Source organism: Staurois parvus, unplaced genomic scaffold (genome assembly GCF_062004578.1).
Source record: "Staurois parvus isolate SC_StPar_1 unplaced genomic scaffold, SC_StPar_1.0 ptg000637l, whole genome shotgun sequence".
In the NCBI taxonomy this organism is placed as follows: Eukaryota; Metazoa; Chordata; class Amphibia; order Anura; family Ranidae; genus Staurois; species Staurois parvus.
Window position 1 is genome coordinate 256596 of NW_028318433.1, and position 25623 is coordinate 282218.

Here is a 25623-nt window from a genome sequence, read left to right on the forward strand (position 1 = left end):
CACTGAGGCTTCAGAGACTTGGTAAGATAATAGACCCCATCCTAGTCTCTGGTACTGAGGCAGTGTTGGTCATGTATTACCTCAGGATCCAGAAATGAGGAAAATGCTTGGAAACACAACTCAGTTGGTGAATCATGAAAATGCATTACATGTTCATTCAAAGCTCCATAAAAAAGATAAAGATGAGAATCATGAGGGAAGCTGTTCAGTTATTGATGCTTATCTTAAAAAAAATTGTCAAAAGGTAAAATATTCAAATCCCTTCTAGTTGTGTATTGATGGACATAAGCACTAAACTCAGTTCATCCGATCATTACATTCCAGTTTGCTCAGATTTTAGTTTGTTCCTTTAAAGTAACATTTTATTGTTTCCCTTCTTCTCTAGCTTGTGGGATGACATTGGGGATGTGAAACTTGCTTGTGACACCTGAAACTTCTTTAACCTCCCTAGCGGTCTGATATTGTCCATATTTCTGTGCTCAAAGTGGTACTTTTTTGCATGGAAATATGTATTTTTTTTTATTGTAGGTCTGTAATTTTTAGGAATAACTCACTGAAATCTATCCGAACACGAGTCTAGTAAATATCCTGGGTAGGATAAAATTTGAAACACGAAATCATTTAATAAATAATAATTTATTATTATTATTCATTTAATAATAAACAAAATAATTTAATAATCATAAAAAATAATAATATAATAATAAAATTTAATTAAATAATATAATCAAACCAAAAACACTGAAATGTGAAATAGAGCGCCAAGTTCGCACATCACTGAGCTCAGTCGCAGAATCGTTTTCAGTGTCTGATGATGAATTTCCCCAACAAATCATTATCACTCAATTCTGCAAGTGGTTTTGATTTACTATCGCTGTCCTCTAGCCGGTCTAAAACCGATTTTGACCTAACGGGACGCTTTTTGGACGCCATGGACGTTTCTCAGTTTCCAAGCAGAAAGAACAGTAAAAATGCAGGCAGGGTGCTGGACAAAGCACTCGGGACAAAATATATGTGAAATGGTTTGATACAGGAATGGAATACTATGTGATTTTTGTGTATTTAGTGAATGTCACTTTTTTTCATTTTCAAATTTCCCGCCGTTCCATCCCCCGTACGTCCCGACGCTCGCAGGGGACGGAACCCAGATGACAGATGCCGGCATCCGCCGCAGGACATTACAGGGGACACTGCAGGAGGCACATCGTGGGAGTGCAGGACAAGGTAAGTGATCGAGGGATCCCGGAGCAACACTGCAGTGTATTCCTGAGTGTAGCTCAGGGTTACAGCTTGTGGTACTGAAACTTTACCCCAAGCTACACTGAGGAATACCGCCAGGGGGTTTAATATCTCTTTTCTTCCAGAATTTAATCTATGCTGAAATTTGTGAATCCTGTGGTGATAGATTAGCCCAGCATTGACTGTAAAAGCTTTATCACATTGAGAGCATTAAAATGGCTTCTCTACAGTGTGAATCCTCTGGTGTCTGATAAGATCTGACTTCCCTGTAAAAGCTTTATCACATTCAGAACACTGATATGGCTTCTCTCCAGTGTGAATCCTCTGGTGTCTGATAAGATTTGACTTCACTGTAAAAGCTTTACCACATTCAGAACACTGATATGGCTTCTCTCCAGTGTGAATCCTCTGGTGTATGATAAGATGTGACTTATGTTTAAAAGCTTTATCACAGTTAGAACACTGATATGGCTTCTCTCCAATGTGAATCATCTGGTGTGTGATAAGATCTGACTTCTGAGTAAAAGCTTTTTCACATTCAGAACACTGATATAGCTTCTCTCCAGTGTGTACAATCTGGTGTATGATAAGATGTGACTTCCTTTTAAAACCTTTGTCACACTCAGAACATGGATATGGCTTCTCTCCAGTGTGAATCATCTGGTGTGTGAGAAGACTTGACTTCTGTGTAAAAGTTTTATCACATTCAGAACACTGATATGGCTTCTCTCCAGTGTGAATCATCTGGTGTCTGATAAGATTTGACTTCTGAGTAAAAGCTTTATCACATTTAGAACACTGATATGGCTTCTCTCCAGTGTGAATGCTCAGGTGTATTTTAAGCTTCCTCTTGGTTGTAAAGTTTTTGCCACATTCAGAACACTGATATGGCTTCTCTCCAGTGTGAATCATCTGGTGTCTGATAAGATCTGACTTCTGAGTAAAAGTTTTATCACATTCAGAACACTGATATGACTTCTCTCCAGTGTGAATCCTCTGGTGTCTGATAAGATCTGACTTCACTGTAAAAGCTTTATCACATTCAGAACACTGAGATGACTTCTCTCCAGTGTGTACAATCTGGTGTCTGATAAGATTTGACTTCACTGTAAAAGCTTTATCACATTCAGAACACTGATATGGCTTCTCTCCAGTGTGAACAATCTGGTGTACGATAAGATATGACTTATGTTTAAAAGCTTTATCACATTTAAAACACTGATATGGCTTCTCTCCAGTGTGAACTCTTTGGTGTACTATAAGGTGTCCCTTGCGTCTAAAGGTTTTGTCACATTTAGAACAATGATATGACTTCCCTCCATTGTGAACCTTCTGGTGTGTGATATATTTTCTCTCCATTGTAAAATCTCCAAACAAGAAGTAGTTTGAAATGACTCTTCTTATGTATACTGGGGTTGGACTTTATTGTAAAGCTATTGTCACTTCCAGAACACTGAAATTACTTTTCTCCTGCTGGATCAATGTGGAAGAGGATCCAAACCATGACGACTTTTAGAACACAGATATAACTTGTATCCCGTGTGAATCCTCCAGTGAACTGCAATAAAGACTTTCAGTCAATTAAGACATCCATATGTCTTGTTTTCCATGTGACTCAGCTGTATTCATGAAGACCAACATGACCGAAAACTTGGTTCATCAATCCACCTGTACAAAAAAAAAATTAGAATGCTACATAAAGTATTTTTCTATTTTTAATATTCATTACTAAATATATCTTATGAATATAAAGAATACGTACAGCATTATCTACAGTAATTTTTTTTAATCAAATAGATTTTATTAATAAAGTTTCTAAGTGCGCACAGTATTCCCAACATTCAGCCCAGACAATGGAGTCATACATTCTCACGTATAGGCAGTTGTGGCACTGTTACAGATCATACAGAACAATAACTTGCTTTGTCTACTGTGGTTTCTGCGGTGTCTGTTGTCGGTGTTCGGACGGGGAAGCGGTATTCTAATGAAAGTAGTTAAGCGCAGTCTGGGGTCGGTTCCGTTACATCCCCAAAAAGACTTGCAGCTGGAATTGCAGCCAAAGGGGGTCCTACAAAGTACTGACTCCGGGGGGCCGAATACAAATGCCGCCACACTTTTCACAGGTTTATTGGTCACAAATGTTGGAAACCATTTCTCATTTTACTTCCACTTCACAATTATGTGCCACTTTGTGTCGGTCTATCACATCCAATCCCAATAAATACATTGTAACATGACAACATGGGGGGGCATTTCAAGGCACTGTAATGTGTATTGCTATCATGTAAAGGAGCAATAGCCTCCTATATGATGGCATATAGGTGACAGGTTCTCTTTGTGAAGATTCCCGGGGTCTATTAGACTCTGGATGTCTCCTGTCTGTTCCACTGCAGATGATGGAACACAGACCGCCTTCCATCAGCTGCTTCCCCGGCACTGATCCCGGAGAATGACAGCTCCAGTCCAGGAAGTGATGTCATCCACGTCATACATGTCACTTCCTGGTCTGTGTACAGGAGGTCCGCTGAGCTCCCGCCACCCTTCCCAGTGACACCCACCATGACAGCACCGGGCTCTGCTGTCCCGCATGGTGTCATGGGGGGAGGGGCACATCTCAGTGGTGGGAATGATAGGTGGCTTCACAGCCACTTGTATCACTTCCACATGACAGCCAACATTCGGATTTACTAAAGTCCACACACTCCCGGCTGTATAGCGGTGGGCACTGTGGGGAAAAAACACGTCTGCAGCATTGTTAACAATCCAAATCTCCAGCAAGTGGCTGCAGATTCAAATATAACCGCCCCCCCAATCCTGACACCCTAGGATGGTTGCCTGAGCTGCCTTATGCTGGGCGTGGAGCTAGGTGCACAGTCATTGATAATAAAGTGGTATGTGGGTGGAGCCAGGTGCACAGTCATTGGTAGAGAGAAAACAGGTGGCGCACACACCTAGTGCATTATCCAAGGTTTATTGTAGGAATTAAATCATAAAAACATACTCACAGACGAAGCATGTATCTAAAAAGCATAGAAAAATGACAATGGCCACAACGGCGGGCAAGGTGTTCTCACTGTCAGTGCGGTCAAATATCTAACGCGTTTCGGGGAAGAATCCCTTTCCTCAGAGCTGATGACCAACCTGTATGGAGGTCAAGTAGTAAATAACCAGGGCTAGATTCCTTGGGAGCAAAGCTCCACCTCCTCTACTTGTTATAAGATGAGGGGTTGGAGGGGGTTATTTAAAGTGCAATCTTGTGTAGTTTTTATAAACGCATATACATACATATATACACATGCATATACATATATACAAAGAGATATGCATGCACTAAGAAACAAAGCAAATAAAAAATTATTAAATTATTATTAAAAATACATGAATATAGCACCTGCAAATGTAAATAAATAGAAAACATTTTTTTTAAATAAAATATATAAAAAATAATAATGTATATGAAAATAATCATAGTAGTAACACTGGCAATGATGATAAAAATAGTAATATTAGTAAACATCATAAAAATAAAAGTAGTAAGACTAGTGGATAGTGGATGATTATCAGTTCAAAGTAATGAGTGTGGCTGTAGACCATATATATCTCTTCAAAGGTGAAGCTCTGAGCAAACTCTCAGCACTGTGTGAGTGCTGTGTAGTGATATTGGACTGTTGTAGGGGAAAAAAAAAAAAAATTGGGAACATTAGAAAACATAAAATAAAGAGTGTGTGTGGGTAAATGAATGGCCTTTAGGAGGCAATGGTTAAGTGAATGGATGAGACATATGAATATGGTGTAGATACCTCTGATGCTGATGTATGATGAAAGGAAAGTAAAGTAAGAGCCTCGCTGTTGATGCCTGAGTGGGATGGTGTGGGAGTGTGCTTGTATACCTGTGGGGAAATGGCTGCTGGAATGCAAACCACAAGACAGGAAGTAAACTCCGGATGACTCATGCCTGGTATCCCTGGAACAAAACATGAACAGGTGCAGTGATTGCAAGGCTCCTCCCAGGGGGGAGGGAAGAAGGGAACTGAGTCAGCATAGCCATGTGGAGGATGGCTGGAGGGGGTGAATGTGGTGTTGTGGTGATATGTTCTATAATGGAAATTGACCTATGGAAGTGGCAGACTTTGGGGGCAAGGAAAAAAGGGGGGGGGGAAAGGGAACCAAGAGGGCAAATATGTTTGTAATGAATATTGAAAATGTAATGATCAACATGTCAGAACTGAGGGGAGGAGGAGGGAAGGGGGATACAGACATGTGGTGAGTATTGTATGATGTATGGAGTGTGGCAAAAATAGGGGGGGGGTCATTGGTAATTGAGTGGTATGTGGGTGGAGCCAGGTGCACAGTCATTGATAATAAAGTGGTATGTGGGTGGAGTCAGGTGCACAGTCATTGGTAATAAATCGGTATGTGGGTGGAGCCAGGTGCACAGTCATTGATAATAAAGTGGTATGTGGGTGGAGCCAGGTGCACGGCCATTGGTAATTGAATAGTATGTGGGTAGAGCCAAATGCACAGTCATTGATAATAAAGTGGTATGTGGGTGGAGCCAGGTACACAGTCATTGGTAATTGAGTAGTATGTGGGTGGAGCCAGGTGCACAGTCATTGATAAAGTGGTATGTGGATGGAGCCAAGCGCACAGTCATTGATAATAGAGTGGTATGTGGGTGGAGCCAGGTGCACAGTCATTGGTAATTGAGTAGTATGTGGGTGGAGCCAGGTGCACAGTCATTGATAAAGTGGTATGTGGGTGGAGCTAGGCGCACAGTCATTGATAATAGAGTGGTGTGTGGGTGGAGCCAGGCGCACAGTCATTGATAATAAAGTGGTATGTGGATAGAGCCAGGTGCACAGTCATTGGTAATTAAGTAATGTGTGGGTGGAGCCAGGTGCACAGTCATTAAGTGGTATATGGGTGGAGCCAGGTGATTGGTCATTGGTAGAGCGGTATGTGGGTGGAGCCAGGTACACGGTCATTGGTAGTTGAGCGGTATATGGATGGAGCCACCCACGTCCCCCATACAGGTCCCTCACCTCCGGGTCCTGGTGGGGGAACTGCTGATCCAGCTCTGCAATTCCCCCCCTGAGATCACCCTCCTCTGCCGTCCCCCCGAGATGACATCATCCTCTTCTCTATTCTGAGAGGACCCCACTGGAGCCCATCCAATAGGAAGTGTCTGTGTCAGGCAGGCACCAATGTGGTCACCCAAAGAAGGACCCAAACCAGGAAGTAAACAATAGCAGACTCGGGGTGGTCATGTGATCACAGATACAGGAAAGTATAAAAGGACTTTTACATTAGAGAGGTATTGTTTTCTTTAATAGACTGGTCAGATAGAGAGGGAGGAGTTTATCATGGGGGAGGAGTTTATTCAGGGGAGGGGCTGTAAAATATGACTTTACTTGGAAGATGATGTTTATTAACCACTTCCTGACCGCACTCTAAATGAAAGATGGCTGCAGTGCGGCTCTCTCATTCTGGGAGGATATCCGTGGACGTCCCCCCAGAACAACGCCCCCCACATGGCCCCCTGGGGTCCTTCTGACACAGCTGATCGCAGATTGTGGGGAAAAGCCAATCACAGCTCATCACTTGCCAGTTATTGACATTCCTTTCCTTCTGTGCTGGCACAGCTGCCTATCAGTGACACCTCATCAATGCTCATCAGTGACACCGAGAAATGACCTATTTGCAACATTTCATGACACAAACTAAGAAAACCTTTTTTCCCAACATTTTCAGTCTGAGTCCCACTCCATGTACCTTTGTTATATATCCCCTCTACTCCTCCTCTTCATATTACTATCCTGTGTTCCCAAAATCTCATCTCTTTACCCCTCTGCTCCACCCCAAAACTTGTACATCTCCCCCTCACTGCTACCATCTCCCTACTACTGCTCTCATCACCTCCTGCTGATACTTCACTCTCCTGCTGACCCAAACACCAGGACTGGAAGGCATGTGCGCTCTTGTACATCCCGCTCCCATCTTACTTTCCTCACCCTTCTTCTTCTCTGCACCTCTGGGGATATCTCCTCAAACCCTGGTCCTCACTATTTCACCCCCGCACCAGGCACCAGGCACCCTCCTTCTCCTAACCTCTGGGGATATCTCCCCAAACCCTGGTCCTCCACTATCTCACCCCCGCACCAGGCACCCTCCTTCTCCTAACCTCTGGGGATATCTCCTCAAACCCTGGTCCTCCGCTATTTCACCCCCACACCAGGCACCCTCCTTCTCCTAACCTCTGGGGATATCTCCCCAAACCCTGGTCCTCCGCTATTTCACCCCCACACCAGGCACCCTCCTTCTCCTAACCTCTGGGGATATCTCCCCAAACCCTGGTCCTCCACTATCTCACCCCCACACCAGGCACCATCCTTCTCCTAACCTCTGGGGATATCTCCTCAAACCCTGGTCCTCCACTATTTCACCCCCACACCAGGCACCCTCCTTCTCCTAACCTCTGGGGATATCTACCCAAACCCTGGTCCTCCACTATTTCACCCCCACACCAGGCACCCTCCTTCTCCTAACCTCTGGGGATATCTCCCCAAACCCTGGTCCTCCACTATTTCACCCCCACACCAGGCACCCTCCTTCTCCTAACCTCTGGGGATATCTACCCAAACCCTGGTCCTCCACTATTTCACCCCCACACCAGGCACCCTCCTTCTCCTAACCTCTGGGGATATCTCCTCAAACCCTTTTCCTCCAGTATCTCACCCCCACACCAGGTGTCCTCTTTCCTCCGGGAATAGCTGCAATCCCCCCAATTTAATATCAGTCCCCGTGCTCCCAAAACCACCCTCCATTTTTCATGTGCGCTCTGGAATGCCCGCTCTGCCTGTAATAAGCTCACCTCTGTCCATGACCTTTTTGTCTCCCGCTCCCTTAACCTACTAGTAATTACAAAAACCTGGCTTCAAGCAGCAGATTCTACTTCCCCCGCAGCACTTTCCTATGGAGGCCTCTTCTGGACCCACTCACCCAGACCCAGTGGTTGGAAAGGTCGTGGAGTTGGTTTGTTTCTATCCCCACTGAGCACCTTTCAAGTCCTCCCTAACGCTCTCTCTCTATCCTTCTCTTCTTTCGAGACTCACTGCATCCGGCTGTTTTCTCCCATTTCTCTGAGGATTGCAGTGATCTATCGGCCTCCTGGACCTGTGTCCCACTTTCTTGATGATTTCTCCACCTGGCTCCCCTACTTTCTCTCCTCTGAAATATCCACCATCATTCTCGGAAATTTTAACATCCCTATTAATGTGAACAACCCGGCTACATCCCAACTCTTCAACCTAACCTCATCTTTTGCATTAGCACAATGTATACCGTCCTCCACTCACTCTGATGGGAATACATTAGACCTTGTTTTCTCTCATCTTTGCACTCTCTACAACCTCACAAACACCCCCTTTCCTCTCTCTGATCACAATCTCATCACCTTCACAGTGTCCTCGTCTTCAAACACTTATCCCTCCAAGCAGCCAACAATTACCCGCAGAAACCTTCACAACTTGAACCCGGCTCCTTTCCACTCTGCAACTGACCGCCTCTATGACAGAATCTCTCCCCTGTCCTGCCCTGACCTGGCCACTGCTGTCTACAACAGTTCACTTTCATCCACATTAGACTCACTTGCTCCTCTAACAACACGAAGCATCAGGCCCCGACCATTACAACCTTGGCAGACTGACAACACCAGAGATCTTATAGACATAGTCGTGTGCTGGAGCGAATGTGGCATAAAACCAAATCTCACCAAGCATTCACCCGATATAAATCTGCTTTCTTAACATACAATTCCTCCCTCCATGCTGCCAGACAAGCCTACTTTGTCACTCTTATTAATACCTTGTCATCCAGTCCTCGTCGTCTCTTCTCTACTTTTAACCCTCTACTTTCTCCACCTCCACCCAGTACCTCACTCACTGCTCACGAGATTGCAAATCATTTCAAAAACAAGATTGATGCAATTCATAGGAGAATCTCCACTGCACAGACATCCATCCTACTTAGCATACCTTATACTAAACCTCCCTCAACACTTTCCTCTTTTGACCTTGCTACTACCGAAGAGGTCACTAAGGTTTTCTCAGAAGCCCGTCTCACTACCTGCCCCCTTGGATCCTGTCCCCTCACAACTACTACGGTCACCTTCTTCTTCCATCGTATGCTCCCTCACTCACATCTTCAATCTCTCCCTCTCTACTGGTGCCTTCCCCTCACCTCTAAAGCATGCACACATCACTCCCATACTTAAATAGCCCTCCCTGGACCCCACCAACCTGAACAACTTAAGACCCATCTCCCTACTCTCATTTACATCTATACTCTTAGAACTCTTAGTCTACAATCACCTGAGCTCCCACCTCACCGAAAACAACCTTCTTGACCCTTTACAGTCTGGCTTTCGCTCACTACACTCCACTGAAATTGCCCTACTAAAACGCCCTAATGATCTACTAACTGCTAAAACCAATGGCCACTACTCCGTACTCATCCCAACCAATGGCCACTACTCCATACTCATCCCAACCAATGGCCACTACTCCGTACTCATCCCAACCAATGGCCACTACTCCGTACTCATCCCAACCAATGGCCACTACTCCGTACTCATCCCAACCAATGGCCACTACTCCGTACTCATCCCAACCAATGGCCACTACTCCGTACTCATCCCAACCAATGGCCACTACTCCGTACTCATCCCAACCAATGGCCACTACTCCGTACTCATCCCAACCAATGGCCACTACTCCGTACTCATCCCAACCAATGGCCACTTCTCTGTACTCATCCCAACCAATTTCCACTACTCCGTACTCTTACTACTTGACCTCTCTGCAGCTTCTGATATGATTGACCATCCCCTCCTCCTCAAAAAAACTCCACTCTCTTGGCCTCCGAGACGCTGCTCTTTCCTGGTTCTCCTCCTATAGCGCTCCTTCAGCATTACCTATAATGCTTCCTCCTCCTCTCCACTCCCTCTCTCTGTTGGGGTCCCTCAAGGTTCTGTCCTTGGACCCCTTCTCTTCTCCATCTACACCACCTCCCTTGGTTACTTGATAAACTCCCATGGCTTTAAGTACTATCTCTATGCTGATGACACACAAATCTATCTTTCTACCCCTCACCTCACTCCTGCAGTCTCCTCCTCACCTCACCCCTTCAGTCTCCTCTCGCATTACTAACCTACTAAGTGACATATCGGCATAGATGTCACTCCACTTCCTCAAACTCAATCTTTCCAAAACTGAGCTTTTAGTATTCCCCCCAGCCCGTGCCCCCTCCCCTGACTTCTCCATCAAGATCAATAACAGGATTACTAGGTGTAATCCTAGACACCCATCTGTCCTTTCAGTCCCAAATCCAATCACTGTCCAAATCTTGTAGACTTCACTTCCACAACATCTCCAAGATATGGCCGTTCCTAACCACGGAAACCACTAAGCAACTTATTCACTCCCTTGTTATGTCTCACCTTGACTATTGTAACTCCCTCCTCATTGGCCGACCTCATTGCAGGCTATCCCCTCTTCAGTCTATCATGAATGCAGCTACCAGACTTATCCACCTTACTAACCATTCTGTATCTGCCACCCCTCTCTGCCAATCCCTCCACTGGCCTCCATTCAGTGTCCTCAATCCCTCCACTGGCTTCCCATTACCCAACGGATAAAATTCAAAACATTAACAATAACATATAAAGCCATTTATAACTCCACCCCAAATTACATCACCAATCTTGTCTCTAAATATCACCCAAACCGTACTCTCCACTCCTCTCACGACCTCCTGCTCTCTAGCTCCCTTGTCTCCTCCTCCCATGCTCATCTCCAGGACTTCTCCAGAGCTTCTCCTATCCTCTGGAACTCTCTACACCAATTTATCAGACTATCGCCTACTCTGCTCACTTTTAGGCGATCTCTGAAAAACGATCACGTGACAGGTCCGAGAAGACTACGGGGCCATTCACAAAGCACAGCGCTTCTCGCACATGTGCAGTGGGCAGCCGGCTGTGAAGCCACATGATGTCACATCCGGCTGTCCACACTAAGGATGCTGGCGCCGGGGAGAGTGCTCATGTGCGGCCGGCAGGACGGACCTGTCCCGATGAGGCTCCGTCTCCCCGTCGGGTGACAGTGCCGAGGAGCAGTGGGTCCCGGTCCGCAATACAGCCTGGGGGGGATCAGATCCCCAAAGCAACCCTCCCAGGGTCTGATCCACCCTGGTCTACGGCGGATCCTCCGCAGCAGGTCGGAGAAATCCAACAGGGGACTCTGTCCCCATTGTGAGCCATACACAGGCCTGCCCACCGCTGTCTACACAGCACCGAGGCTGAGGAGAGAGAGCAGGGGGGCTGAGATCAGCCTAACAGCCCCCCCCCCCTGACAAGCAGCAAAATGGTTAAGGGGGCACCCCAGCACCAGGTCCCCCCTTCAACTAAAACAATCAAAGAGGCCCTGGCAAAGTCCTCCACAAAGATGGCCTCCCCCCCAGCTCGTGGAAGCAAGCAGGCGGCAGAGGCATATGCAGCCCTTCAGGATCCACAGCCCAGCCATCCCTGCACGTCTGAGGGTGAGTCTGACACTGAGACAGATGTCCCTGGAAAAGCCCTGACGCCTGACCTTACACCCCCTGACCTATTGTCATGGTTTGAAAAAATGCTACACAAAGCTTTGAAGCAAACCTCAGACCGCATCACTGCCACGCTATCTAGGGAAATCCGTGAACTAGGACAACGCACTGTAGAACAGAGAGTAGACGGTCTTGACGCCTCGCTTCAGACACATACGGATGACCTTGATCTCCTGCGTGATGAAAACGCAACATTATTAACACGACTGGAGGACTTTGAAAACCGAGCATGGTGCTCATACCTATGTATCCGTGGCCTTCCGGAAACGATCGTCGATGTCCAATCAATAGTAACAGCTCTGTTCCAAGAGCTTGCCCCAGCTATCCCAATCGAAAGATTAGAATTGGATAGAGTTCACAGGGCGTTAGCATCACGACGCACTGACGGTCTGCCACGTGACATAGCCAAGCTCCACTTTTTCAGCACCAAGGAGCAACTCCTACAAGCTGCAGTAACGCAGAATCTCTACAGTTCCAGGGTCATACCTACCAATTATTCCAAGATATATGCCCCACAACTATCTCCAAGCGCAGGGCTATGAAACCTCACCTACAAGTACTTCAACAACACGCTATACCATATAGGTGGAGCTTCCCCTTTGCAGTGCGATTCCGATACCAAACCCGAGATTACACCTGCAAGACTCCAGAGGACCTTTTAGACACCTTGCAGATCCTACAACTACATCCCCCAGCGACGCCTTCAGAAAGCACCAAGCGGAGGTCCACATCCTGCTCGCCGCGGAAGTCCTTCCCCGCGCGTACAACTGAAGGTCAACTCAGCCTCCACAAAAGAGGGCGTCTTTCGTCTCCGGGCCTATCTTCACAAGATACCATGGACTGAACGCTTATCTTTTTTTTTCCTTTTTTTGCCACACACACCAAATGGTGTACTTTTTTGACTATCATTGCGGTTAACACCATTGATATCCTTTCTCCCTCTACCTGTTAAATTTTGCTTGCCCCGCAACCTGGGGATTGTTCTACACCCCCCCTCCTGGGCTCCATTTTAGCTTAGATTTGGGAACCTAGGCTTTGGTGGCATGCGATGCCACACCCCTACACCCAAGATGTCTCACTAGTACTGCTAGTGCCATCTGAGTCTGGGACACCCTGATTTTCTCAGATTTTTTTTTTTATTTTTATATATACACACCTGTTTTTTCTACTGGGACCTCGCCACCATTTATTAATCACATTGCTGTCATCCTCACGGTCCGTGTACCTGCACACTCCACCCTAGCCCCTGTGTTATTAGTTATTTAATAACACTTGGACTACTATTGCTCCCTAGACCACCCTGATCCAGGGTGTCCTTGGGAACCCACCTTTTAGGCCTCAAATGGCCTCCTACACCCCTTCTTTCATGTTACCTCTCTCATACCGTACCCCTCCTCCCTCCCCCCAACATGACTCCATGACTTTGTGCAACATACTCCGCAACGTTCCCATCCCCCACAGTAATCGTCAGGCTCCATCCCGGGCAGTAGTGCCATGCTCTCCAAACCACTATGCACTTTCCCATGGGCTCGTTAAATATTCTTACCCTGAATGTACAGGGCCTTAATGTTCCACAGAAACGTAATAAGGCTTTCCGAACCTTTGCTACACTTAAAGCTCACGTGGTCTGTCTACAGAAAACACACTTCACTCCCAACTCCACCCCTAAGTTTTTTGGCTCTCGATATCCTCAGGTCTATACAGCCTCTGCCACCACCAAACGCAGGGGGGTACTGATTGCCTTCCATTGCACAACACCTTTCACGCTATGCACCGAAATCAAAGACCTGGAGGGTCGTTACCTCCTGTTAGTAGGGCAACTCCTAGATGTTACCATTGTTGCATACTATGCCCCAAACCAAGACCCCTTACCATTCCTTTCCCACATACTCTCGGTTATAGACCACCATAAACGCGGAACTCTAATTGTTAACGGAGACTCTAACAGTGTAATATATCCCTTTCTCCACAAATCTCCTCAACCATCTCCTGTCCCTGCCTCTAAACAAACCTTCCAAGCCATACTTCAACGTTATTCTTTGATAGATACATGGCGGGAACTCAACCCGACTAAACGACAATACACCTTCTATTCTCACCCCCACCAGTCATTCTCCAGGATAGATCATATTTTCATTACCACCGCCTCTTCCCCCCGGCTCCTGACTTCTGAAATAATTCCAATCCCTTGGTCTGACCATTGCGCCGTATTCACGACTATGACCTCGTTAGCCCCATCCCCCGCTGAATCCTCTTGGATCATTAACGATAACCTGCTTGCAAATCCAGCTCACTGTCTAGAAATCGAAGCAGCCCTTAAAGACTATTTTTCTCTTAACCAATTGCCTGATATTTCCCCTCTCCTGTTATGGGAAGCGCATAAACCGATATTGAGAGGGTTTTGCATTAGCAAAGCATCCTTCTTAAATAAAACCAAAAGACAACAACGTCTCTCACTGGAGCAAACATATGATCGTTACCATCAAGCCTTCCAGACGGCTCCTACGCCTACCAACCGTGAGGCCCTAGAGCGATCTAGATTGGCTCTAGATCTCTTTCTCACAGATCAAGTGGAACTCTCACTCCGTAGATCTAGGCACAAATATTATACTAGGGCAAATAAACCCAATACATTCCTGGCCCTCTCACTTTGCAGGCTCGACCAGCTCACTAGACCTATCCGGATACGCACCTCTTCTGGCAACCTCACTAGTAACCCAGAACACATTCTACAGACTTTCCATAAACACCTGTCACAGCTTTATTCTTCTTCCACACCTTTTAACCCCGCACAAGCTGATACCCTTCTAACTTCCATTTCTTTCCCAAAACTCTCAGAGTGCCAATTAGCGACACTTGAGCTACCCATTTCCCCAGCCGAAACCTTAGATGCTATTAAAAGTCTAAAACTACGTAAACGCCCAGGACCAGATGGCTTCTCAGCCACTTATTATAAAAAATTTGCTCATCTCCTCACACTTATCCTCACTAATGCTTTTAGCACTTTACTATCTGGCCAAACCTTCAACCATGAAACAGTGCAAGCGAACATATCAATGATCCCAAAGCCGAATTCTGACGATACGCAGTGGTCCAATTATAGGCCAATCTCTCTCCTCAACATTGACATCAAACTGTTAGCAAAAATCCTCTCTTCACGTCTTAACATGTGTATTGGCTCTCTAATTCATAACGACCAAGTGGGCTTTATCCCAACTAGACAAGCGGGAGATAACATCAGACGTGCATCCCTTTTGGCAAATTTAGCCAGGTCTCGCAATATTCCTGCCTGTTTCCTGTCCTTAGATATCGAGAGCCCTCGGCCAGAATTAGGTATCTGGGGCACAGGTCAGCTCAGTTTCCGATCTCTAGAGGCACGAGACAGGGCTGTCCTCTGTCCCCCTTGCTCTTTGCCCTGGCTAGAGAGCCTCTGGCCCTCTTAATCAGAGCTAACCCGGATGTTAGGGGACTCGAGATAGGGGGCACACATCATAAGTTATGTCTCTTTGCGGATGACGTCTTGCTCTTTCTCACATCTCCATTGACTTCCTCTCCTTCCCTACTCCGGCTTCTCGAGGCGTTTGGCTCGCTCTCTGGTTTAATAATAAATCCCAATAAATCAACAGCACTCAACATTTCTCTCCCCCCTATAGAGCTGAAGCAGATTTTACCATTCCCTTGGTCACAGCGTCATATCCCCTTCCTAGGAATCAAACTGACTCCTAAGTTATCAGACCTTTACGCAGCTAACTATCTTCCGATGCTAAACCATCTTTCTGCCTTTCAGACCAAATGGTCTTCCCTTCCCCTCATATGGCTAGGCAGAATAGCAGTTATCAAGATGTCAATCCTCCCAAAAATCCTATATCTATTTAGAGTCCTCCCAGTCCCCCCCCCCCCACACTACCTCCGCACACTGCAGCGTCGCATCTTTTCCTATGTATGGGGCAATACTCGTCCTCGTATACCTCGCTCCACCCTCTATCGCCCTAAGCTCAATGGAGGTCTAGGCCTACCTGACATCAGCAAATATTATCAAGCAGCGCATTTAGCCCAGTTACCTAAATATCATGCAACCTTTATAAACCCTCAATGGGTTGCCCTTGAATCGATAGAATGTGACCCCTTATCTACAGCTAACTTACTCTGGTTGAGGCCAATAGACCGCCGTTCTATAACCAACCCCATCACTTCTCACTTTTTTATGCTTATGGGACAAACTGAAAACTTGTTTTCTCCTCCAATCACTACATATTCCTATGCTCTCGTTTCTCCAAAACCCAGCTTTTCTCCCGGCCTGGCAGACACCCCTATTATTCAAAGCCTTGTCCTCTGCTAATTTGCTCCGTACACATAATTTCCTACAGAGGAATAAGTTTAAATCCTTTGCCTCGCTGCGGGAAACGCATAGCCTCCCAGCTTCCGAGATATTCAGATACTTGCAGCTACAACACTTTTACGCCCCCTACGCTACAATAACCAATCGGCCAGATGCCATGTCTCTCTTTGAACGAGCGTGTTGCAAAGACCCCCATAGACGTGGGCTTATCTCCTGCTTATACTCACTCGTCACTACTTTGATTACCACGTCCCCCCCTCTGTTTACCCATAGGTGGGAAATGGATTTAGGTAAGAGATTTGACCCATCTGATTGGGACCACATTTGGGCTAACACAAAATCATCCTCGCAGAACATTGTAGCATTGGAAACAAATTATAAAGTTTTAACCCGCTGGTACTTGGTCCCAGCAAGAATCGCAAAATTTACCCCTAATTACTCGCCCAACTGTTTTAGAGGCTGTACGGACCCAGGAACATACTACCATATGTGGTGGGACTGCCCAGTAGCCCGAATGTTTTGGGATGAAATTTTCACCATGATATCTACACTTAGCACTATCACTCTACGACCTGACCCAACAACAGCCCTACTCAATCAATGCCCCCCTGGCATCTCCAATTCGCAATTCAAGCTCCTTATGCAAGTTATGACGGCAGCTAAGCAGGTTATAGCGAAATCCTGGAAATCCCCCACCCTAAGTATCGCGGCCGTCAAAACCAGAATAACACAAGCCATGATACATGCAAAGGTGGAAGCCACAATTCTTGACAGGATCCCTAAATTCTTGCGCATATAGAGCCCCTTGGTAGAGCGTTTCCTCCCGCCTAACTTTGACGAATCACTCCTTCTCCCTTGATTTGTGTATTGTGCGCCATGGGTATTGTCAATAGCCCTTCGTACGCAGCACGTAGGGGCTGTTGTAAACTTGATGAATGCTCATGGAGTCATCGTTGTTGTTCCTCTTCCCCTTCCCCCCCTTACACCCCTGCCTGACCCCCCTCCAAACTTCCCCCTATTTCTTTAATGCCCTTGCAAGACACTACTCTGATTGGCCAAAACAATAACGTCATTTGCTATCAACTCTTAACTACCTGTTTCTGTCAGAAATGTATAGACATTTGCACTGTGACCTTCATTCATTTTTTATGTCCTACTGCACTTCAATGTCCAGTGTACATTAGTAATGTCTCCTTGTTTGTGTCATTCTGGTTTATTGTTAATAAAATTGTTTGAACAAGGATGCCGGCGCCGGGGAGAGAAGACGGTAAGTGAAACCAGCGGTGATGAGGACACCGCTGGACCGAGGAGCAGCATCTGCTGCAGAGAGCAACTGAGCGGCCGGCCTGGTATCCTAACGCTGCGACGGGAGGAATACAGGGCCGGCCGCTCCATATTCCCTCAATAAGCAAAAAATACGGAACTTACAATTTATAAACAAATGTATTTCTTAGTTTCTGGGATAAAACTTAGTAAATAAATAATCTTTCTTCATAAATTTAGGCCAAAACAGATTCTGCGATATTTGGTAAAATCGCCCAAATCAGTGTATTTATTCTGTGTGAAAGTCATAGAGACTACAGACCATGGGATGGATCTGGGAATGGATCAGTCCTGATGTACTGATGGTCCATCTCATTTCTTGGGGCCCTAAAATGTCGGGACGGCACAAATCCCCCCAAATGTCAGGACGGTACAAATCCCCCCCAAATGTCAGGACGGCACAAATCCCACCCAAATGTCAGGACGGCACAAATCCCCCCAAATGTCAGGATGGCACAAATCCCCCCAAATGTCAGGATGGTACAAATCCCCCCCAATGTAAGGACGGTACAAATCCCCCCCAAATGTCAGGACGGTACAAATCCCCCCAAATGTCAGGACGGCACAAATCCCCCCAAATATTAGGACAGTACAAATTCCCTCAAATGACCTTTTGGAGGTTGTAATTTTTGTCTCAATTATTTGGAAAATGAAGAAATTAAAGGATTAAAAAAAATAAATGCACATCTTTTGAAGGCAGAAAAATGTGCAATTATTATTATTTTTCCCTGGGATCCTGGAAAGCATTGCACCCCCGATCAGCAGGTGGCAGATCCCATGCAGGACTCCTGCATACTGTCAGTGTAAACCGTCTGCTAATACCTGGTACTCGCAGGCAGTTACACACCGACAGGAGAGACAATGAACTTTCTAGAGCACTCAGCAGCTCCCTGGTAGTTCATTGAGAACTAGAAGTCAGCAGCCGCAAGGGCTGTCAGTAATTGTAGTTCTCCCATTCACAGGATGATGTCAGAACCCTGCATGGATGCCGTTTTCTTAGACCAGTGACAGCGATTTCGGGGAGAAGATACCCGGTTTGCCATTACTAGAGGCAGCAGAATGGGGAGCAGCTGCAGGAGTGGGAACATGTTACACCCTAAAAACGGGTGGAACATGCAACAGGCTCTCAAATGTGAACTTATCCTTTAAATACAAATTTTCTTTTCACAAAGGTATCATTTTCGCAAGTTATTTCTCACACACAGCATAGACATACTTACACTGACACCCCAAAACACATTCTGCTATGTCTCCTGAGTATGGGGATATCACATGTGTGAGACTTTTCACAGCCTAGATGCATAGAGGGGTCCAAAATCCAAGGAACACATTGCGGTTTTCAGGGAGCATAAATTACACATCTACACTCATTTCATGACTACCAATCACATATTTGGCTGCCCAGAGCACCAGGACAGTGGAAACTCTCACAAAATGACCCCATTTTGGAAAGCAAAAACTTTAGCAGTCCCTGTACCTATAAGCAAAGCAAGCTAAAGCAGGTGTTGAGGTGGTGATACAATGCTTCCTCACTTCCCGTCAAATGCTCTCTGAAAAGCCATCATAGGAATCACAGAGCTAGACAACTCTCTGTCTGTCAGGGCTCCGGGTATGACCAGAGCTATGTGACTGACGCAGGGAAACGCAGGCTTCAGATATGTTATAAACAATATAATTTATTAATACTAACAATACAAAACGCAGTGCAATACTAAAACATAACACAGTGCAAACGAACCAAACCAAACCACCCACAGATAACAATACATACAATGCAAGCGTCGTCAGGCAGGCCGGGTCAATAACAATCAGGCAGGTAGGAACAGGAGGAGCAGGCAGAGAGTAGTCAGGTCACGAGCCGGGTACAGCAACTAACGGGCAGGTAGGTACAGGGGGTCAGGCAGAGAATGGTCGGGGTCACAAGCCAGGGATCAAACAGGAGAAGTCCGCAGAGGTCCGGATTAGGCAGGGTCGGCAGCGAGTCAGTCAGGCAGGAACAGGAACAGGAACAGGAATGCAGGTAACAAGATACAGGGGCCCATAGAAAAACACACACCAAGGCACAGACTGCAGGTCTGGCCATCCCTCAAATACACCTGCAATCAGCCTCAGGTGTTTTGGCTGACTGCAGGGTTGAGTCTCTGATTGCTGAGAGCACCCGCTGGCCAGCCCTGGTACTGCAGCCCACAAGGCAGGTGAGTCCCACCATTATTGGCAAGTCCATTCCTGACAGTAACCCCCCCCCTCAAGGAGCGGCCTCAGGACGCTCCAAACAGTCCTAGTTGGGCAAAATGTTCCACCGCCCGGGTCTGGTAACTGGCGGGATATCAAAGACCGGCATATCGGGCAGGACTCCGGGCAGCGGCACATCGGGCTGGACTCCGGGCAGCGGCACATCGGGCTGGACTCCGGGCAGCGGCACATCGGGCTGGACTCCGGGCAGCGGCACATCGGGCTGGACTCCGGGCAGCGGCACAGGGCCCCCAGGAGGAGCGGCAGGCACAGGGCCCCCAGGCGGGGCAGCGGGCACTGGGACCCCAGGCGGGGCAGCGGGCACCGGGCCCCCAGGAGGGGTGGCAGGCACCGGGCCCCCAGGAGGGGTGGCAGGCACCGGGCCCCCGGGTGGAGCGGCAGGCGCCGGGCCCCCAGGTGGAGCGGCAGGCTCCGGGCCTCCAGGAGGGGCGGCAGGCTTTGGGCCCCCAGGTGGAGCGACAGGCACCGGGCCCCCAGGCGGAGCGGCAGGCTCCGGGCCTCCAGGAGGGGCGGCAGGCTTTGGGCCCCCAGGTGGAGCGACAGGCACCGGGCCCCCAGGCGGAGCGGCGGGCGCCGGACCCCCAGGAGGGGCGGCAGGCACCGGGCCCCCAGGCGGAGTGGCGGGCACCAGTTCATCAGGCACGACAGTGGGTTCCGAGTCAACTGGCATGACCGCGGGCACTGGGTCAGACATTGGATCGTCTGGCTCAACAGCGGGCATCGGGTCACCAGGCATCAGGTCATTTGGCTCGACAGCGGGCACCGCGTCATCTGGCAAGGCAGTGGGCACCGAGTCACCAGGCCCGGCAGTGGGCTCTGAGTCAATTGGCACGACAGCGGGCACCGGGTCATCAGGTACCGGATCGTCTGGCTCGACAGCAGGCACCGGGTCATCTGGCGCTAGATCGTCTGGCTCGACAGCGGACATCGGGTCACCAGGCATGACAGCGGGCACTGGGTCATCAGGCATTGGATTGTCTGGCTCGACAGCGGGCATCGGGTCACCAGGTATGACAGCGGGCACTGGGTCACCAGGCATCAGGTCTTTTGGCTCGCCAACGGGCACCGCGTCATCTGGCAAGGCAGTGGGCACCAAGTCACCAGGCACGACAGTGGGCTCCGAGTCAACTGGCATGACCGCGGGCACTGGGTCAGACACCGGATCGTCTGGCTCGACAGCGGGCATCGGGTCACCAGGCATCAGGTCATTTGGCTCGACAGCGGGCATCAGGTCACCAGGCATGACAGCAGGCACTGGGTCATCAGGTACCGGATCGTCTGGATCGACAGCGTGCACCGGGTCATCAGGCATTGGATCGTCTGGCTTGACAGCGGGCATCGGGTCACCAGGCATGACAGCGGGCACCGGGTCATCAGGTACCGGATCGTCTGGATCGACAGCGGGCACCGGGTCATCTTGCGTTGGATTGTCTGGCTCGACAGCGGGCATCGGGTCACCAGGCATGACAGCGGGCACTGGGTCATCAGGCATTGGATCGTCTGGCTTGACAGCGGGCATCGGGTCACCAGGCATCAGGTCATTTGGCTTGACAGCGGGCACCGCGTCATCTGGCAAGGCAGTGGGCACCGAGTCACCAGGCACGACAGTGGGCTCTGAGTCAATTGGCACGACAGCGGGCACCGGGTCATCAGGTACCGGATCGTCTGGCTCGACAGCGGGCATTGGGTCACCAGGCATGACAGCGGGCACTGGGTCATCAGGCATTGGATCGTCTGGCTCAACAGCAGGCATCGGGTCACCAGGCATGACAGCGGGCACTGGGTCATCAGGCATTGGATCGTCTGGCTCGACAGCGGGCATCGGGTCACCAGGCATGACAGCGGGCACCGGGTCATCAGGTACCGGATCGTCTGGATCGACTGCGGGCACCAAGTCATCTGGCAAGACAGTGGGCTCCGAGTCACCTGGCATAATAGGATCATCAGGCTGGATCAGTTCATCAGGCTGGGTAGAGGCATCAGGCTGGGTAAAGACATCAGGCTGAATTGTGGGCACCAAGGCACCAGGCTGAACCACGGAAGGCAGGTTCTCAGACGGCAGGCTCACCGGTTTGGATACTGGCAGCATGGTACTGGTTGGAAAGAATTTTCGCTTTTTTCTGGTTTTAACTACTGGGGCACTGCAAGTAAACGCAGGTCTGCAAACGAATGGAGCAGCTGAGGACAGAGAAGAGCTGGAGGATGGAACAGAGGAGGGAGCAGTTGCTACAGAGGACTTCTTTACAGGGTTAAAGAAAGGATAGGTGCAGCGAGTGAGAGCAGAGGACTGGTATGTGGTAGTTAGCAGAGTATACTGGGCCGTCATTGGGGGTGCTGTCGGGGATGTAGGAAGAGTGCCTTGAGCGGAGGAATGACGTTGTAAGCTGACTGAGGCTGGGTGCAACAAGTCTGACCATGTCTGCAGTATGGGTTGAACAAAGCTCAGCTTACACAAAGCCTGTCTGGTCAATGACTGCACTGCGTTTATACAATCCCTTAGTATCGGTATGTACAGGAGAGGAGTACGGAGGTATGACAGTGATGGGTATGTACAGGAGAGGAGTGTGGGAGGTATGACAGTGATGGGTATGTACAGGAGAGGAGTACGGAGGTGTGACAGTGATCGGTATGTACAGGAGAGGAGTACGGAGGTGTGACAGTGATGGGTACGTACAGGAGAGGAGTACGGAGGTATGACAGTGATGGGTATGTACAGGAGAGGAGTACGGAGGTATGACAGTGATGGGTATGTACAGGAGAGGAGTACGGAGGTATGACAGTGATGGGTATGTACAGGAGAGGAGTACGGAGGTATGACAGTGATGGGTATGTACAGGAGAGGAGTACGGAGGTATGACAGTGATGGGTACGTACAGGAGAGGAGTACGGAGGTATGACAGTGATGGGTACGTACAGGAGAGGAGTACGGAGGTATGACAGTGATGGGTATGTACAGGAGAGGAGTACGGAGGTATGACAGTGATGGGTATGTACAGGAGAGGAGTGTGGGAGGTATGACAGTGATGGGTATGTACAGGAGAGGAGTACGGAGGTAGGACAGTGATCGGTATGTACAGGAGAGGAGTACGGAGGTATGACAGTGATGGGTACGTACAGGAGAGGAGTACGGAGGTATGACAGTGATGGGTACGTACAGGAGAGGAGTACGGAGGTATGACAGTGATGGGTACGTACAGGAGAGGAGTACGGAGGTATGACAGTGATGGGTATGTACAGGAGAGGAGTACGGAGGTATGACAGTGATGGGTATGTACAGGAGAGGAGTACGGAGGTATGACAGTGATGGGTATGTACAGGAGAGGAGTACGGAGGTATGACCGTTCCCAGGGAGGAGTATCTCAGGAAGGGTCTATACTCCACCATAACTCTGGTTCTCGGAGTGTCAGGTCCCAGCGGGTTCTCCTGGTGTCTCTCCTGTTATTCTGTCTCGGACACATCAGAGGAACATGGTGGGAGATCGGCCTGAATGTCCTTCCTAGGAGGGAATACCGGAGCCATTCTGAGGCCCATTTAATGGCCGACAATGAGGAGGAAACCAACACTGAGAAGTAGATGCTGAGATATATACAGCACGGGGCAGCACAGTGGCTGAGTGGTTAGCACTTCCACCTGGCAGTACTCGGGTTGTTGGTTCAAATCCCAACCATGGCACCACCTGCCTGGAGTTTGCATGTTCTCCCTGTGCCTGTGTGGGTTTCCTCCAGGTACTCCATTTTCCTCCCACACTACAAAGACATGCTGGGAGGTGAATTGTCTCCTAAGTTGTCCCTAGTATGTGTATGTATGAATGTGAGTTAGGGCCCTTAGATTGTACGCTCCTCGGGGGCGGGGACTGATGGGAATGTACAATATAGATGTAAACTGACGGCGCTGTATAAGTACCTGGAATAAATAATAATAATACACCCAGATCATCGATGACGAGGAGGAAGGTTCGGTCACAGATGATTGGTCCGTCTATAGCAGGGACAGGAGCCGGGACCAGGAATAGGAGATCCACCTGACTTACCCGTGTGCTCTGACATGGAGAAGATCCCATGCTGGCCCTATGGTGGCCGTGTGTTCAGGATGGAGACCGACAATCACAGGATCCTCTGGAAGCCGATCTAAAATGGCTGAAAGGAAGAAAGTGTTCCCCGGACAGGAAGTCCCGGACAGGAAGTGACACCAGACAGGAAGTGACTCCAGACAGATTTATACAGAGGCTGCAGTATGGAGAGCAGACACTAGATGGTGCTGGTCCAAAAAAAGCTGACTAGTATAAAACAACAGGGAAAATAACCTGAAAAGCAAAAGATGATGGCGGCTCGTAATCTTCCTATTTAGCAGCTTGACATCTTTGTCCCACTCTACATGTTACATCACATCACGTGACTTCCTCAGGAGTTGGCCATTGTACGTACAGCAGCCTATATATACCATTATATTCCCTAATAAACTAATCGGGCGCCATTATGTTGTAGCCTGTCTGTCCATTATTTGGCGGCCATTTTCCCTTGGTCTAAAATAGTGTTTTTACATTACAGTGCAGTGGATTAGATCTCCCTCCTCCATTTTGTTGTAGCCCACCTGTCCCTCCTCGGGCGGCCATTTTCCCTTAGTCTAATACAATGCTCTCGCAGTTATACACATCACATTGCAGTGGATTAGATCTCCCTCCTCCATTTTGTTGTAGCCCTCCTGTCCCTCCTCCAGCGGCCATTTTCCCTTAGTCTGATATGAATGCTGGCACATTTTGTCCCCTGATATTAGACATTAGCCGGGTGATTGTATACACACAGCGGGCAGATCTCAATCAATGTCACCCACTAGTCTATACTGTCACGGGGTTGGCCAGCCAATCATGTGGCTCCTATTCTGTCCTTCCAATGACCATTCCTAGTACATAGGACTCATCTTCCATACTACATTCATGATACAACAAGATGGAAACTCCCAATATACAGAGAAAATCTCCCATAAAATACATAGAAATCACATCTGCCCTAAAGGGCCATAAACATAAGAAGATTGCCCCCGACGCCCCCAGATTCATCTACAATACTAGCCAAGGTGTCATTGGTCCCCCTAATACACGGACAGTACCTGTTTCATGTACAGGAATGAAGACAACACAAGCTGCTGGTGTGAGGAATCATGTTGTACAACAGAACTGCATCCAGGTCAGCATAGAACAGGAAGCAGGAAGTAGAAGGCCATGCAATATTCCCGGATACAAGTCGGGTCACAGGATTTGTACAATGACTCTATAACGTCTCCCTTTTTTACATTCCATTCAAACCTTGTAAACAATGAAACTAAAACAGATCCTGAACAGTCTTGAACATGGCATGCTGTGTGACTGGTAGATACACTACAGATTGAGTCCATCTGGTGGTCTGGAAACTCGACCACTACGCAAGGCCACAGGGATTTTCCTGGGGAAATCCGTTCAGCTCCAGAAGGTGTTGATAAGGAGCGACCCTCTTTCCTGGCTGGTGTGTTCGGCAGAGAAGAACTTGTCGGGATATGTGGCTGCATTATGTCATCCTCATTGTATCCCGATATGACAGCGGAGTTCTCTCTGCTTTGAGTATATGGTCCAGTAGGACTCGGGGCATTGAGCACCTCAGGAGGATCACGTGCAGGATGCTCATAGGCTTGTGCGGTGAATCGTTCTGCCCTTCGCAGGTCCACTCGATTGTGGCGGTAAAGACTGCCTTCTACATCCACAAGATATGATCGAGGAGCAACCCTCTGAACACAGGAACCTAGTCTCCAGCGAACGGTCCTGTCACCTGGAAGCGGCTTCATGC

The 25623-nt window shown here is 48.3% G+C and overlaps 2 protein-coding genes across 2 annotated transcripts in view; both read right to left on the bottom strand.

The window, feature by feature from the left end:
* Positions 1 to 804: 804 nt before the first annotated feature.
* LOC149449077 (uncharacterized) lies at positions 805 to 24232 on the bottom strand. The gene is made up of 2 exons (XM_089693842.1): positions 23838 to 24232; positions 805 to 2907 (listed from the first exon to the last, which is right to left on the bottom strand). The coding sequence occupies exon 2, from the start codon at positions 2596 to 2598 to the stop codon at positions 1450 to 1452; it is 1149 nt and encodes a 382-aa protein (XP_089549968.1). The 5' UTR covers positions 2599 to 2907; positions 23838 to 24232; the 3' UTR covers positions 805 to 1449.
* LOC149449078 (endogenous murine leukemia virus Env polyprotein from Emv-2 locus-like) overlaps positions 11988 to 25623 on the bottom strand; it is a 100610-nt gene continuing 86974 nt past the window's right edge. The window contains exon 3 of the mRNA XM_089693837.1: positions 11988 to 12065. Coding sequence (XP_089549963.1) covers positions 11988 to 12065 — 78 coding nt within the window. The remainder of the gene's footprint in view (positions 12066 to 25623) is intronic.

Bases quoted from the DNA above. Each gene is read 5' to 3' on its own strand.
- LOC149449077 (XM_089693842.1), bottom strand. From the start codon at position 2,598: ATGGAGAGAAAATATATCACACACCAGAAGGTTCACAATGGAGGGAAG.